This window comes from Natrix helvetica, assembly GCF_964273705.1.
Source record: "Natrix helvetica genome assembly, chromosome: 7".
NCBI classification, from domain to species: domain Eukaryota; kingdom Metazoa; phylum Chordata; class Lepidosauria; order Squamata; family Natricidae; genus Natrix; species Natrix helvetica.
The window spans coordinates 3,059,727-3,076,806 of NC_138558.1; the positions used below are offsets into that span (position 1 = coordinate 3,059,727).

Here is a 17,080-nt window from a genome sequence, read left to right on the forward strand (position 1 = left end):
CGCTTAACGACCTTGGATCCACTTAACAACTTCCATAAACACTCACAAAAAGAGGACCATAAAATGATCATATGCAGATTATATGTAGATTATATATATATGATCTACATATCTCTTATCTGTCTGTCTATCCATCCATCCATATCTGTATGTCTGTGTCTATCTCCATGTATCTATCCATCCATCCATCCTCTATACATACATACATACATACACCAATACATCCATCCATCCACTATATATACATACATACATACATACATACATACATACATACATACATACATACATTCATACATACATACCTATCTGTCCATCCATCCATCATCTATGCATGTCTGTCTGTCCTAGGCTGCATCAACAGAGGGCTAGAATCAAGATCACGTGAAGTGTTAATACCACTTTATAATGCCTTGGTAAGGCCACACTTGGAATACTGCATTCAGTTCTGGTCGCCACGATGTAGAAAAGATGTGGAGACTCTAGAAAGAGTGCAGAGAAGAGCAAGAAAGAGGATTAGGGGACTGGAGACTAAAACATGAAGAACGGTTGCAGGAACTGGGTATGTCTAGTTTAATGAAAAGAAGGACTAGGGGTGACATGATAGCAGTCTTCCAATATCTCAGGGGTTGCCCCAAAGAAGAGGGAGTCAAACTATTCTCCAAGGCACCTGAGGGCAGGACAAGAAGCAATGGGTGGAAACTAATCAAGGAGAGAAGCAACTTAGAACTGAGGAGAAATTTCCTGACAGTTAGAACAATGAATCAGTGGAACAGAAGTTGCCTCCAGAAGTTGTGAATGCCCCAACACTGGAAGTCTTTAAGAAGATGTTGGATAGCCATCTGTCTGGAACGGTATAGGGTTTCCTGCCTAGGCAGGGGGTTGGACTAGAAGACCTCCAAGGTCCCTTCCAACTCTACTATTGTATTGTATTGTATTGTCCCTCCCTCTCTCTCTTTCTCTTTATCTCCATCTATCTTTCTGTCTATCTCCATCTATCCATCCATCCATCCTCTATACATACATACATACATACATACATACACCAATACATCCATCCATCCATCATCTATACATACACTATATTGCCAAAAATATTCGCTCACCTGCCTTTCCTCGCATATGAACTTCCTGCTAGTGGCATCCCATTCCTAATCCATAGGGTTCAATATGACGTTGGTCCACCCTTGGCAGCTATAACAGCTTCAGCTCTTCTGGGAAGGCTGTCCACAAGGTTGAGGAGTGTGTTGATGGGAATTTTTGACCATTCTTCCAGAAGTGAAATTTGTGAGGTCACACACTGAGGTTGGACGAGTTTACGTGGCCTCCCACTTCGTGGCTGAGTTGCTGTCGTTCCCAAACACTTCCACGTTCTTATAATGCAGCTGACCGTTGTCTGTGGAATATTTAGGAGCGAGGAAATTTCACGACTGGATTTGTTGCCCATTTGGCATCCTATCACAGTTCCACGCTGGAATTCACTGAGCTCCTGAGAGCGACCCCTTCTTTCACAAATGTTTGTAAAAACAGTCTGCATGCCTAGGGACTTGATTTTATACACCATGGAAGTGATTGGAACACCTGATTCTGATTATTTGGGTGGGTGAGCAAATACTTTTGGCATTATCGTGTATGTATGTATGTATGTACGTACGTACATACATACATGTCCATCCATCCATCCAATCTATCATTTTTTCTCCTCTTCCTTCAGAACCCGGAAGCATGGTATCGTCCTTGTGCCGAAACAGATGTCAGCAATCTCGTGGGTTGGAGGCTGGGCCAAACCCCAGGGGGCTGCAACGCAACAGAATTCCCAACTATGGAGGAAGGCCTGCTCACTCCCACCATGGATTTGGGAAGGCCTCAAGCGTCTGGAATGACCCACTCCCCCATCTTGGGTGAGTTTTGCCCTCCTGTTTTTGTTTTTCTGTTTTTTAAAAAAAATAGCATTAACAGAAGTTGGTTTGTAAAGTTTAGAAAGAAACAATTAAGAGTAGGGTTTCTCAATCTTGACAACTTTAAGACTTCTGGACTTCAACTCCCAGAATTCTTCAGCCAGGCATGTTGGCTGTGGAATTCTGGGAGTTGAAGTCCACCTGTCTTAAAGCATGCTGGCTGGGGGATTCTGGGAGTTGGAGTCCATGCATATTAATGCATTTTGGCTGTGGAATTCTGGGAGTTGAAATCCAAAAGTCTTAATGCACGTCGGCTGTGGAATTCTGGGAATTGAAATCCAAAAGTCTTAATGCATGTCAGCTGTGGAATTCTGGGAGTTGAAGTCCACCTGTCTTAAAGCATGCTGGCTGGGGGATTCTGGGAGTTGGAGTCCATGCATCTTCAAGGAGCAACTTCAGGTTGGAGACTGTTCCGTGCCAGCCTTATTTCTCCTTCAGGAACAATCTTCTGCTGGGCAATTGGGAAGCCCCTGTGGTAGCTTTCATGCGTGCCTCCTCTGAAATGCAGGGAAGCCTACAAGCCAATCTGCGGTCCCTTCCTTGCCCTCCGGTTGACTTCAGCCTTCATTCAAAAGGCTTCCTTCTTCCAAGCCAGATAGAAAATAAGAAAATCATTTGCTGGCACCCCTTCCGCCATCCCTTTCTTTTGCCGCTCTCTTTGTGTGCCGGTGAGATGTGCCAGCAAATTGGAGATGGGGTTGTCATGGGAAACTGAGCAAGGGGAGATTGGCTGTCAAAGAAATATAAATATAAGCACTGAAATCTTCCAGAAGCGCCTGTCAGCTGGAAAGGTGAAATGATGTCATGTTGACAAGGGGCCAGCGGGCATTTTTCCAGCAGCTGTGACTCCGGTGGCATGCTGCCATAGCAGCAAGATAGGGGGAGGAGGGTAGAGGGGCATTTAGAGGGGAAAAAAATATAAGCTGACCACAACTGTAAATTAGAAGTAGGGATAATAGGTCCTTGGTGCTCTCTGATCTTGGTTGTTTTCCTGCAGAGATTGCATTAGCCCAAAGAAGGGAACGGGGTTTGTGGAGAGGAGGAGGGCATTGACTATGGGGTCCTTTAGTGCTCTCTGAGTTTGGTTGTTTTCTTGCAGATGTTTCAACACCCAACTAGGTAACATTATCAGTGCTTGTATCATCAGGACTAGCACTGATAATGTTATTTAGTTTGGTAATAAAATGTCTGCAAGGAAACAACTAAGCTCAGAGAGCACCAAGGACCTGACAGTTGTCCTCCTCCTCCTCCTCCTCCTCCTCTCTGCAAAGCCCACTCCCTTCTGGCACTGATGATGTTACATAGTAGAGTCATGAAACGTCTTCAATAAAGCAACCGAACTCAGAGAGCATCAAGGACCCCACAGTCCTCTTCCTCCTCCCCCTTCTTCCTTCCCCCTTTAGCACTGATGATATTACCCAGCTGGGTCATGAAACATCTGCAAGAAAACAAACACGCTCAGAGACCTCTCATTTCAACCCTGAGCTAAAATATTCTCTTTTCTTGGTATGCCTATGTTGTGACAGAAGGGCCAGAGTCCCACTCAACCTGTTTGAGTAAGGAAAATTGGAAGAAACTGCTGAGTGGCTGGTTTGGTAGCTTTGGAAAACAGACCGTTGATTAAGGAAGCCAGCTAGAGTTTGTTAAAATGGGTCTGTGTGTGTATTACGTGTGTGATTTTGTTATACATTATTAATACATTTGATTCTTTTTATTAGGTTTATTGTTTTAAATGTGGTTTTACATTCTGTAAGCCGCCTTGAGTCTCCGTGGGTGAATAGGCAGCAATATACATTCAATAAATAAATAAATAAGCAGGATAGGATAGGATAGGGAATGGAATGGAATAGAATAGAATAGAAAATATGGAATGGAATGGAATGGAATAGAATAAAATAGAATAAAATAGAATAGAAAATATGGAGTGGAATAGAAATAGAATAGAAATAGAATAGAAATAGAATAGAAATAGAATAGAAATAGAATAGAAAATATGGAATGGAATGGAATGGAATAGAATAAAATAGAATAAAATAAAATAGAATAGAAAATATGGAGTGGAATAGAAATAGAATAGAAATAGAATAGAAATAGAATAGAAATAGAATAGAAATAGAATAGAAAATATGGAATGGAATAGAATAGAACAGAATATAATAGAATAAAATAACTTTATTGTCACTTTGATTGTACACTAATTGGCATACATTAAAAATGAAATTTCATTGCATTAAGCTCTTCAAGGGTCACCACCTCCGATTTTACACTACATAAACATGACTAGATAGATAGATAGATAGATAGATAGAAAGATAGAAAGAAAGATAGAAATAGATGGATGGATGGATGGATGGATGGATGGATAGATAGAAAGAAAGATAGAAAGAAAGATAGAAATAGATAGATGATAGATACATAGATAGATAGATAGATAGATAGATAGATAGATAGATGATGATAGATAGATAGATAGATAGATAGATAGATAGATAGATAGATAGATGATAGATAGATAGATAGATAGATAGATAGATAGATAGATAGATAGATAGATAGATAGAAAACTATGTATATACCCCCATATATCATGACACAGAGAAACAACCCAGTCTAGTTTGGATGTATCCATGTCTATGGTGAGAAAAACAAACCTTAGCACAAGGGAGCAAAGCTCTTCCAAAATCTGGAAGTCCTGCTAGAAATACTTCCGAGACCCCCTCCCAGAGGGGCAGCAACAGAAACAGACCGTAAAGTGTGTGTGTGTGGGTGTCTTAAAACAAGGCTTGCCTTGAAGTCTCTGTGAATTCACATACGCTTCAGCAGTCCTCCTTCAGCTTCCTGTTTCCCCAGAAAATGCGATCCTTTAAAGAACATTTCAGTCTCGTGTGTGTGTGTGTGTGTGTGTGTGTGTGTGTGTGTGTGTGTTAAAGACATCAGGAGGGGCAGGCTTTTAAAAAGCCAATTGGAGAACGCCCCCTTCTCTCCCCCCCCCCATAAAAAGATTTCTGCACCGATGAGAGATGGGCTAAGTAGTCGTTGCCTACACCGGCACTTCTGCCTAGTAACCAAAGGATTAGCATTTCCACAGGAAAGGAAGGCAGGCAGACATAAGGCACCTACACGCTCTCCCCGCATATCTGATGGGCAGGTTTTCCCAACGGAGGAAGTTGAACATATATGAAGTCCCGGCTTTGGCTTGTCTTCAAATAGGGAGCCTCCCCCAGCTAATGATGCTTCAGGGGACGCTAAAACGAGACTCCTCTGGAAATTGACCAAGAGGAAATTGACCGATGCCTGCAATCTGTTTTTTTATTTTATTTCTCCCTATCAGTTGGCAAACCAAAATAATGATTTCTAGATTGTGGAGTCCATCTACAAAAGGCTCTCAACTCATAACGCCTTGTTTAGCAACATCGCCGAAAAAAGCGGCATGACCGTTTCCCCCCTCCCCACACTTATGATCGTTGCAGCATCCCCTGGGGTCATGTGGTGAAAATTCAGACCCTTGGCCACTGGCTCCCCTTAATGACGGTTGCAGCGTCCCTTTTTGTGACTTTCTGACAAGCAAAGTCACCGGGGAAGACGGATTCCCTTAGCACAGGGGTGTCCAAACTTGGGAACTTTAAGACTTGTGGACTTCAACTCCCAGAATTCCCCAGCCAGCATGGCTGGCTGGGGAATTCTGGGAGTTGAAGTCCACAAGTCTTAAAGTTCCCAAGTTTGGACACCCCTGCCTTAGCAACTGTCTTACTAACTTCACCTCCACCACCGGGATTCATTTGCCATTTGTGGCAAGAAAGGACGTAAAGTGGGGCAAAATTCCCTTGACAGTCTCATTTAACGGAATGTCTCGGAGGTTATTCAGTACCGTTGTCACTTGGAACCGTCACTAAATCAACGGTTATTAGCCAAGGACCCCCTGTGGAAGTTGTGTTGATTGTCAAGCTGGCCTGTTTCCTTTTGCCATCATGGTCATTGTGGTGTTTTTGTTTTTTTTACAGAGATGGTGGATAGCCAGCTTTCCCCCAACCTCCCTCTGCTGACGACGAATGCAACCGAGGGCCAGACTTTTTTCAACGAGACCGTCGGTCAGCAAACAGGCCTGGATTTTGCTCCCTTGAGGTAAGGCTAAACTCCCCATCTTTTTTTCCTTAAGGCCCCGGGTGTCTCTTTTGGTTTAATCGTGGTGACGTTTAAATCCTTTCCAGATCATGTACAACACACACACACACACACACACACCGTAACATTTGACTTGCCGGCAGAAGAGAAGATTTGTAGCTTGGGGTTGAACTGTGGGGGGGTCCTTGGTGCCCTCTGAGCTGGGTGGCTTTCTTGCAGACGTTTCATGACCCAACTAGGGAACATTGTCAGTGGTAGAAGGGTTTGTAGGAAGGAGGGGAAGGAGGAGGAGGGCTCTGGGGTCCTTGGTGCTCTTTGAGCTGGGTGGTTTTCTTGGAGACGTTTCATGACCCAAATAGGGAACATCATCAGTGCTAGAAGGGAGTGGGATTTATAGAGAGGAGGAGGAGGAGGGCTCGGGGGTCCTTGGTGCTCTCTGAGCTGGGTGGCTTTCTTGCAGACATTTCATGACCCAACTTGCTAACATCACCAGTGCTAGAAGGGAGTGGGGTTTGCTCTCTGTTTACATGCAGGGGTCACCTGTCAGTGTTGGCAGAACCACCAAGGAACTATCCAGAATACTCTCAAGAATATTGACAGGGCAATATGTAAATAGAGAGGAAAACCCCTCTTCCTTTTAGCACTGATGATGTTACCTGTTTTGGCAATGAAATGTCTGCAAGAAAACCACCAGGCTCAGAGACCATCAAGAGCCTCACACTCCTCCTCCACCACCACCACCTCCTCCTCCTCCTCCTCCTCCTCCTCCTCCTCCTCCTCAACCCCACTCCCACCTACCACTGATGATGTTACCTAGTCGATTCATAAAATGTCTGCAAGAAAACCACCAAGCTCAGAGAGCACCAAGGACCCCTAAGTCTTCCCCCCCCCACACTTCTAGCACTGATGATGTTACCTAGTTGGGTCATGAAACGCCTGCAAGAAAGCAACCAAGTTCAGGGACCACCGAGGACCCTAGAGTCGTCCTCCTCCCTCTTTCTCCTCCTCCTCCTCCTGTTTCCCTCCTCCTCCTCCTTTCCCTCCTTCCCCTCCAATCCCACAAACCCCACCCCCTTCTAGCACTGACGATGTTATCTAGTTGGGTCACGAAACGCCTGCAAGAAAGCCACCAAGCTCAGGGACCACCAAGGATCCCTCCACCTAAACCTTGTAGTCTGTCTGTGTGTGTCCGTGTGTCCAGAAACGATTTCCATTGACGTGTTGGATTTTTAATACAGGATTTTTCTCCTCCGTCCATTCCAGAGCAACTCCAGATGTTTCAGCCGCGGTCGTCGAGAGACCCACGGCACGTTTGCACATCAGTGAAGCTGTGCAACTGGCAACCCGGGAGGTTGGCCCAGAGTCCTCCCGGGAGGCCTCTCTCTCCCAGCATCCCCTGTCTTTCAACCTCACGGCTCCAAACAACGCCAGCCTGGGCAGCTACTTATCGCAGCACCCGCTGAATTTTTCGGAACACATGCGTGCCGAGCAGAAGCATTGGCCTGCTGACCTCAGTGCCAAGCCCCCAGACCCCAAGAGGGAGAATTCACAAGGGCCATGTTCACCGATGTGGCCCAACCAACCCCTGGCCACACAGCGTCTTCCGAACAAAAATCGGAGAGCTGAACCCAGCCAAGATTTGTTCCTATTGGATAACAGCCTGCAAGCTCCTCTCCTCCTTGACTTGCTGGAGGATGAGATGGGCTTTCCCAAGCCCGATGGCTTCCTGACTTCCGGAAGCTCACCTTGTAAAAGTGGCTTGGGAAAGGATCCGGGAGAAAACGTAATTAACCGGCTCACGGTGAACGTGGACCTGTCGGAAAGAGCCCCCAAACTGATGCTGGAACTGCGCCAGTCGAAAGGCCAAACCACCCCTCCACCGCAGTCACCCCGACCACTTTCGGATATGGCAGGAAAGACCTGGAGACGGGCTAGTGATCCGGAAACTTTCGCGGCAAACCTTTCTCCAGCCTTGATGTCCCCCAGGGCTCCTAGGCTTGGTTCGGTGGATTCTTGCCTGATTCCCGAGAGATCTCTGACCACGAATCGTTCGCACGCGGGCGAGAAATTTCAAAGCAGGGCCGAAGAAGACCAACGAACATTTCTGCAAACTCCGGTGGATAGTAAACCTCGTGCTTCGCCGGCGTTCCAGCTGATTCCGGTGGCCGCAGACATCAGCGATCGGACGGACGCCTCAAAAGCCATCCTGACCAGCGTGAGAAAAAACGAACTAACGCTCTCCTACGGGAGAGTAGAGAGAGAGCCCAGAAATAATGAAATCTCTCCTTTCGACGAGGCCTCCTCCTTTGTACACCTGGCTCACCCGATTCATCATTCCACCCCCGGTTTTTGGACAACCAGAACCTTGAACCGCGAAGGGCCCGGCCCGGCGTTGCCATCCCAATCAGGATTTCAACATCCTCTTTCTTGCTTGCACGAAGAGATGTCAAAGACCCTGCACACCAATGCGCGCGATTCTTCAGTGACGGAGCCTCTTGGAAACCCCCGCCCCTTTCCCACGAAAGAGAGTTTTACGTCGCACGGCACCCCGGCTGTGCCAAACGACAAGAGTGACGGTTTTTCCGCTCTTGAACCTCTGAAAGGCCGGATTCAGTCCATGCCTTCTCTGAATTTCCTGGAGAAGGTCAGAGCGTGGCACCTGAGCTATTCGGTTGAGAAGCTGCCTGAAGTGTCCGGTTTGGGGACCCCCGTGCCTGGTCCAGGTGGCGTCTCCCCCAGGCGGAAGGCCTACGATGCGATCGCCGATTCCTTGAACCGCATCTTGCTCAAGCAGCAGAGTCTAGCTGACCTCAAGGGTGCCCCTTTTTATGGGCCGAGCTCCATGACCGATCTTCACAGCTCCCAGAAGGAGCCTCCTCCGCGGGCATTGCCCTTTACCCGCTCGCAGTCGGAAACCTCGGTGAGCGCCCTCAGCCGAGAGATTTCGAGGACAGACATAGGGAACGAAAACAGAGCTGACGACGCTCTTCGGCGAGTCGACGTCCACACAGAGGCTTCCACGGCCTCTCGGATCCAACCAACCATGCCGGCTGAGGAAGACTCGCTTCACCGTCGTTACAGAGCCGTTCCTGTCTTCGCAACCGTCTCCAACGACGAGGAAAGTGTTAGTTCAGGGGGACCTTCGGAGACCTTCATCAAGAGCAGGAGGATGGCCGAGCTCCTTCGAGGAGAAACCAGCTCATGCGATGGGAGAAAAGAAGACTTGCGGGGACCCGAAGAGAAGGCGAGGGAACTGTCGGGCTGTGGGTTTCAGGATGGTCAAATGAGGATGGATTACTTCAGAGATCTTTCCCCGGATGATTTAAACCAAGGGACCGATTCCGGAACGGACAGCTGTACGGATTTCAGGCTGTCTTCCAGAGTGTTGTCCAGGTCTTCCCCGGCTTTGAGCGAGTTGCAGAGCAGTTTGGAAGACGAACTGCAAACTTCCCATCACAGCGAGCTCAATATTGATGAGAGAATACCGGTAAGGTCCATCGCGTCCTTCCTTTTATTCTTCTTCTATTCTTTAAGGGCTAAGGTGGGACTAGAACTCCCTGTCTCCTGGTGATTGGCCCAAAATCACCCAGTTGGCTTTCATGCCTAAGGCGGGACTAGAACTCACCGTCTCCTAGTGATTGGTCCAACGTTATCCATTTGGCTTTCATGTCTAAGGCGGGACTAGAACTCACCGTCTCCTGGTGATTGGCCCAAAGTCATTTAGCCAGCTTTCATGCCTAAGGCGGGACTAGAACTCCCCATCTCCTGGTGATTGGCCCAAAGTCACCCAGCCTTCTTTCTTGTCTAAGATGGGACTAGAACTCGCCGTCACCTAGTGATTGGCCCAAAGTCACCCAGCCTTCTTTCATGTCTAAGATGGGACTAGAACTCCCTGTCTCCTGGTGATTGGCCCAAAGTCACCCAGCCTTCTTTCTTATCTAAGATGGGACTAGAACTCACCGTCTCCTGGTGATTGGCCCAAAGTCACCCAGCCTTCTTTCATGTCTAAGATGGGACTAGAACTCCCTGTCTCCTGGTGATTGGCCCAAAGTCACCCAGTGGGCTTTCATGCCTAAGGTGGGACTAGAACTCACAGTCTCCTGGTGATTGGCCCAAAGTCATCCTTTTGGCTTTCATGCCTAAGGCGGGACTAGAACTCCCTGTCTCCTGGTGATTGGCCCAAAGTCATCCAGTTGGCTTTCATGTCTAAGGTGGGACTAGAACTCCCTGTCTTCTGGTGATTGGCCCAAAGTCATCCAGTTGGCTTTCATGCCTAAGGCGGGACTAGAACTCACCGTCTGCTGGTGATTGGCCCAAAGTCATCCAGTTGGCTTTCATGCCTAAGGTGGGACTAGAACTCCCTGTCTCCTGGTGATTGGCCCAAAGTCATCCAGTTGGCTTTCATGCCTAAGGTGGGACTAGAACTCCCTGTCTCCTGGTGATTGGCCCAAAGTCCTCTTGAAACGTCACCTGTGGATTCCTGCAGGGATTTAGCAATGGAACTATTTCCATGTGCATCTTTTGGGCCTCCTTGTGAAATGATGGGGTTTTGGGGTGAAATGTTGAACCAAAGTTTGTGCGAGACTTCCTTCTTCCCGGCCTCCCTGTCTCCTGCCAGGTGTACCTACACAACCTGGGCATCGATCAGTCGCCTTCTTCTATTCTGACACCATTTTTGCCTCGGGGACCCATTCGTGAGATCGAATTCTCTCCCACCGAGCTCCGGACGTTGAAAGCATCGTCTGATGTCTTCCGCCTGCACCTCTCGGAAGGTACGGTGGGGAAGCTGTCTTGGGCCTCACCCAAGGGGGGATTAAGTCTATCTGGCAGTCGTTCAGTGGGTGGGCTGAGTTGGGCATCCATAAAATAGAACAAAAAATGAATGAATGAAAGAATGAGTGAATGAATGAAAGAAAGAATGAATATTTTTCCATCTTTGGGCATATAAAATAGGATAGCCTTTTTAGTCACTTTTTCTATGTACATACTGGCACACATTAAAAATGAAATTCTGAAGCCTGCTCTCAAGAGTGTGTGTGTGTGTGTGTGTGTAATATATGTGTATATAATGTGTGTCTATTCCCTCTCACGCAAAAAGAACACCTCCCACCAAGCCCCAAAGATAACGGCTGCCTGGCTGCTTCCCTTCCCCGGCGTCCCTTTAGGGAGGGGTAGCAGTGGGGGGAGAAGCGAGATGCGCGTCCTAGTGCTACCGGAGACTGACACCTCTGCTGCGTTCCTCGCCCTTTTGTCCAGGGAAGCCCCTTGTTAAAAAAAACCCTCATGTTCAAGTTGCGAGTTTTTTTTACAAGGGGTTTCCCTGGACGAAAGGGCAAGGAACGCGACGGATCTGGAAAGGTAAGAGGCAAGCCTTGCTTCTCCCCCCCTCCTGCCATCTCTCGCTAAAGGGACGGCTGGGAAAGGAACCAGGCAGGCTGCCTTTACCATTGGGGCGAGGTGGACGGTATTGGGCTGCGAGGCGCGCCTCTTTCCTTTCCAGATCCCCCGCGGTCCTCGCCATTGTATTCAGGGAAGCCCCTGGTAAAAGACAAAAAGAAACCCTTCTCGCGACTTTAAGAAGTTAGATAGAACTCGCGAGAAGAGGTTTTTTTTTTACCAACGGCTTCCCTGGACACAGTGGCGAGGAACGCAACGGAGATGCAAAAGTAAAAGTTGTGCCTCGCTTCTCGCCTGCTCCAGAAACTAATAAGCCCTCCCCCTATAAGAAGGCCAAGGCCATATTTCGCGGGTCAAAAAAATAAGTCCCTGTCTTATTTTCGGGGAAACACGGTATTAATCACAGTCCATTTTGAATAGATAACAGGAAAAAAAATCTTGAAAGTGAAAATCTTGAAACTATATTCCGTATACTATATACTGTGTTCTATGTGCTGTATATATCGTATACTATATATATTGTGTACTATACCATCAGTGGTGGGTTGCAGGCAGTACGCCCTGGTACGGGCATACCGTTGGCTGCCGGGAGCACCGGGTACCGTTCTGGTACAGTGCTCCGGAGGGCTCACCTGCCCGCCAGCCTTACCTGTATTTGAACTCTTCCGCGCACAGAGCGTACGGCGCCTGCGCGACGCTTCGCTAACAACTGGGGCGTCGCGGAGCATCTCAGGAGGTGAAGACACTGCACGCATTCATGTGGTGGACACCGGGCCCCGTTGCACCGTACCGGTTGCACTGGGATCCAGAACCATCACTGTATACGATATACTAAGTTTCTCACCACTGCTAACATATAACAGGTAGTTCTCAACTTACAACCGCAGTTGAGCCCGATATTTCTGTCACTAACCGAGACGGTGATTAAGTGAGTTTTGCCCCACTGTACGACCTTTCCTCCCACCGTTGTTAAGCGAATCCCTGTGGTTGTCAAATTAGTAACCCGGTTGTTAAGTGAATCTGGCTTCCCCATGGAGTTTGCTTGTCGCAAAAGGGGATCGCGTGACCCACTGCGACTGTCATAAATATGAGTCGGTTATGCAACCGCCTGAATTTTGATCTCATCCTGACCACGAGGATGCTACAGCGCCCATGGTGTGAAAAATGGTCCCAAATCACTTTTTCTGGTGCCACTGTAACTTCGGACGGCCATAAAATGAATACACACAGTATAAGTCAAGGACTCCCTTTGATAACAGTTGATCTTCACATGTTGATGGTTATCTGACATGTTTGAAGCAATTTCTTCTCCTGGAATCACCACCGGCAACATACTGTGTTTGTTTTGTTTATTCTGACAACAACATTTTACAGGGATCGACCCTCGCAGGCAATCTGACATCCTTTCCTTTTCCTCCCAAAGACTCGCAGTCGGTGAAAGACGCCACGCAGTCAACCTTCAACTCTTCCCTGCTCAGTGGCCCCGCTCTGGCAGGTTCGGCCGTTGCCTCTGACATGTGGCAGCCCGCCAAGCCGCCTCCGCAACGCACCAGAGATCTCCCCCAGCCGAGCACCGCTCCCTGGAAAGCTCATGCTGTCGCACCGCCTCTCAACGTGTCTGTTTCCGAGTCCCCTCCCGCTCCCGTTTCAACTGAAGAGACTCACATCATCCCAGGACCTCCCTCCAACTCTGCCGGGCAAAGATCCACAAGACGCGTGGCGTCGCCAGAGGACAATTTAGGCCCGAACCAACTTGGCACGAGTCGAGTAAAATCCGGCTCTTCGTCTCAGGGCAACGCTGAAAAACCCGCAAGCGAAGAAATCGCGCGATCTTCCAGCTCAATTCCTGGGGGAGGGAGAAAGGATTCCTTCACAGGGTCAAACGCCCCAAAAGAGAGCCAGAAGGTCCCAGCCGAGGTAGACCCCAGGCCTTCAAGCGGAAAATTCAGATATCGTTTATCCACCTCTTCTTCCGGCTCGCTAAAACAGATCGATCGAGGCGATTTATCCGGAGGTCTCGGATCCAGTGAGAGAAGCATGCTGAAGATCCAAAGAGGTTGGTCGTGGGACGGGAGCATGGCCAAACAGGAGATCACCGGTAGTTTAAAATGGGATGATCTGCAGCTGGTGGACCTATTCAACAAGGAGCCAATGGCATCTCAAGAGCTCAGGTCGGGATCCTGGAAAGCCAACGAAGACCGTGGGATGACAAAACCCATCACGCGGTCAGATCCCGAAGGTTGCACCAGGACGTCTGTGAACCAGAGTCTTCCGCTTCCAACAGGCAGATGTCCAGACATTCAAGCAAGCCCTTCTCCAAACCTCCAAAAGATCCAATCTCTGTCCAATATGGACGACGTGGCTAAACTCTTGAGAGGTTTCCCGTGCGTTGAGGAAAAAGCGAACGAAAGTCATCCGAAAGAGATTGGCGGCTCTCAGGAAAGCACCAACAGCAGCAGCGTGGACTCTCTGGGCATCCGAATGAAGAAACTTCTCCAGTATGGACGTCCTGCGATCTATCGAGCGCCCCGGATGGAGACGGCGGAGGAACGCGATGGGTCAGCTCCGAAAGAGTCATCCCTGTCACCTGCTGGTTCAGCGTTCGTCAGAGGGGAAGGCGGTGCCCAAAGAAGCGATAACGGCAGCAGTATGGACTCGTTGGCGCTACGGGTTAAAACCCTCCTGGAAGAGGAACAGCCTGTGCAGCATGCAACCCAGATTCTCCGGAGCGTAGAGGAAGAAGAAGAAAAAGCCCGTGGTAAGGAGCTGCCATGTTGTATGGTTTATTCATTGGTTACGTTTATATGCCACATTTTGTTTATTTTACTAGCTGTTAACCCGGCATTGCCCGGATATTTGTTTATCCCAATCCTGTACTAGACATTTACACGCATCCGGACCAAACGTAATTTCTAAGGTTGAATTTTCCCCCTTACCAGAGGGAGCCCCCTTGTGGAGGACTGTGAAGCTGTTACCATGGCAACTCCACTGCGCTGTACAGTAGAAGCCATTTTACAGCACAACAGGCTGTATCTTAACAGAACACACACCCCGAGGGGTGTTGGGGATGTCTTATCCCCACAGTATTTGTTTCCAGAGAGTAAATCATCGGTGTACCAAGTTTGGTTGAAATTGCATTTTTAGATAGATGATAGATAGATAGATGATAGATAGATTAGATAGATAGATAGATAGATAGATAGATAGATAGATAGATAGATAGATGATAGATAGATAGATAGATAGATAGATAGATAGATAGATAGATAGATAGATGATAGATAGATAGACAGACAGACAGACAGACAATAGATAGATAGATAGATAGATATAGATAGATAGATGATAGATAGATGATAGATAGATAGATAGATAGATAGATAGATTAGAAAGATGATAGATGATAGATAGATGATAGATAGATAGATAGATAGATGATAGATAGATGATAGATAGATAGATAGATAGATAGATAGATAGATAGATAGATAGATAGATAGATGATAGATAGATAGATGATAGATAGATAGATAGATAGATAGATAGATAGATAGATAGATAGATAGATAGATAGATAGATATGTTGTATTTGTGCTGATAAATAAATCAAGGGAGACTAGTATAGATCTATTTCAAGCTATTTAGCTCTCATCAGCTAGCCATACCCTTGCTGGGATTCGAACATGGGCTGTTTTTACATAGGCAGTTATATTAACCTCTAAGCCACAAGTTCTCCTCCCTTATCAGCTGAGCCAGGGGAATGATTAAGTATTTTTTCTTTTGTCAAAGCACCTGATGTTCCCAAATAAGGGGGGGGGGGGAGGAAGCCGACTAGAACTCACAGTCTCCTAGCGACTGTCCCCAAGTCACCCAACCATTTTTGATGGCTAAAGCACAACTAGAACTCCCCGTCTCCTGGCAATCGACCCAAAGCCACCCAGCCGGCTTTTGTTGCCTGGACTGGAACTCAGAGCCTTAATATTCCTTGGTTAATTGGGTCCAACCTGACCATGCCAGATTGTTCTTTTTTTCTTCCTTCCTTTCTTCTTTTAAACTGATTTTGGAAACAGAGGAGAGAGAAAGGATTTTCCAAGAGTTGCTTTGCTGCTAAAGGCAATTATGTCCCACGGGAGATTTCTATAATTGATCTTTTCCGTAATTAGTAATCAGTTTGCAAAATAACTAAGAACAAACCAGCTGCGGTCGTTCCTGTCACAGGGAGTCCTCGACTTACGACCACAGTGGTGGCCAAAAGTTTCTTGTTGCCAGGCGAGACAGAGGTGAGCTGAGTTTGGCCCCAATTTTGCGACCTTGCTTGCCGCCGTCATTAAGTGAACCCCTGTCCTTTGTAAAGGGAGTGACAGGGCCGTTAAGTGAATGTGGCTTCCCGGTTCGCTGTGCGGGTCAGAAGGTGGCCAACGGGGGATCGCGACCGTCATAAATGCGAGTCATTTGACAAGCGTCTGAATGTTGATCATGGGACTTGCGGGGAGGCAGCAATTGGGGGATCGGTGTGAAAAACCTCCCTTAGCAACCGAAGTGCTCGTCCCAATTGTGGTCATAAGTCAAGGACAACGTATAGCAAAACAAGGCCCATATTGGTGGACGGCGAGAATTTCAAGAAATGAGTGGCGGGCTATAAAAGCTTATGCAAAATGCCTGGGATGGAAGGCAGGTGAAGCAGACATATTTTTGGAACAAACAATATTAGGGTGGGGGGGTCAGTCAAAACTTAGAAGTTTATTTTTCTCTCCTTCTCCCTTTCTCATCCTCCCTCCCTCTTTCTGCCTCTCCCTCTCTCCCTTCCCTTCCCTCCTCCTCTCTCTCTCTGTGTCTCTTCCTTTCTCTCCTCCTTCTCTCACCCTCTCTGTCCTCTCCATCTCTTCCTTTCCTCCCTCCCTCTCCCTCTCTCCCTTTCCTTCTATCATCTCTCTGTCTGTCCCTTCCTTTCTCTCCTCCCTTTCTCACCTTCTCTGTCCCTCTCCCTTCTATCCCTCTGCTCTCCATCTCTTCCTTTCCCTCTCTCCCCTTTTCTCCCTCTCCGTGTTTTCCTTTCTCTTCTTCTCCCTCTTTTTCCCTCCCTCTCCCTCTGTCCCTCTGTCTCTCCAACTCTATCTCTTCCTTTCCCTTCCTCCCTCTACCTTTCTCCCTTTCCTTCCCTCCTTCTCTCTCCCTTTCCCTGTGCCTCTCCATCTCTTCCTCTCTCTCCCTATTTTTCCCTCTGCTTCCTTCCCTCCTTCTCCCTCCCCCTCTCTCTGTCTCTTCCTTTCCCTTCCTCTCTTTCCCTCTTTCCCTCTGCCTCTCTCACTATCCCCCCCCTCTCTCCCTCTCCTTTTCTCTCCCCTCCCTCTCTTTCCCATTCTCTCTCCTTCTGTCCCTCTTGTCTCTCCATCTCTTTTTTTCCCTTCCTCCCTTTCCCCCCCCTCTCCCTCCTCTCTCTGCCTCTCCATCTCTTCCTTTCTTTTCCTCTATCTCCCTCTGCCTCCCAACCTACTTCTCCCTCCCTCCTCCTTCCTCTCTCTCTCTCTTCCTTTCCTCCTTCCCTCTCCATCTCTTTCCCTCTGCCTCTCTCTCAATCCCGCCTCTCTCTCCCTCTTCTTTTC

General features: G+C 47.8%; 1 protein-coding gene across 1 annotated transcript in view; it reads left to right on the forward strand.

The window, feature by feature from the left end:
* The window catches only part of ALMS1 (ALMS1 centrosome and basal body associated protein), a 53,287-nt gene that overhangs the window by 7,050 nt on the left and 29,157 nt on the right, over positions 1–17,080 (forward strand). Inside the window, exons 3-7 of the mRNA XM_081960336.1 lie at positions 1,715–1,901; positions 5,960–6,080; positions 7,344–9,567; positions 10,699–10,852; positions 12,901–14,235. Coding sequence (XP_081816462.1) covers positions 1,715–1,901; positions 5,960–6,080; positions 7,344–9,567; positions 10,699–10,852; positions 12,901–14,235 — 4,021 coding nt within the window. The remainder of the gene's footprint in view (positions 1–1,714; positions 1,902–5,959; positions 6,081–7,343; positions 9,568–10,698; positions 10,853–12,900; positions 14,236–17,080) is intronic.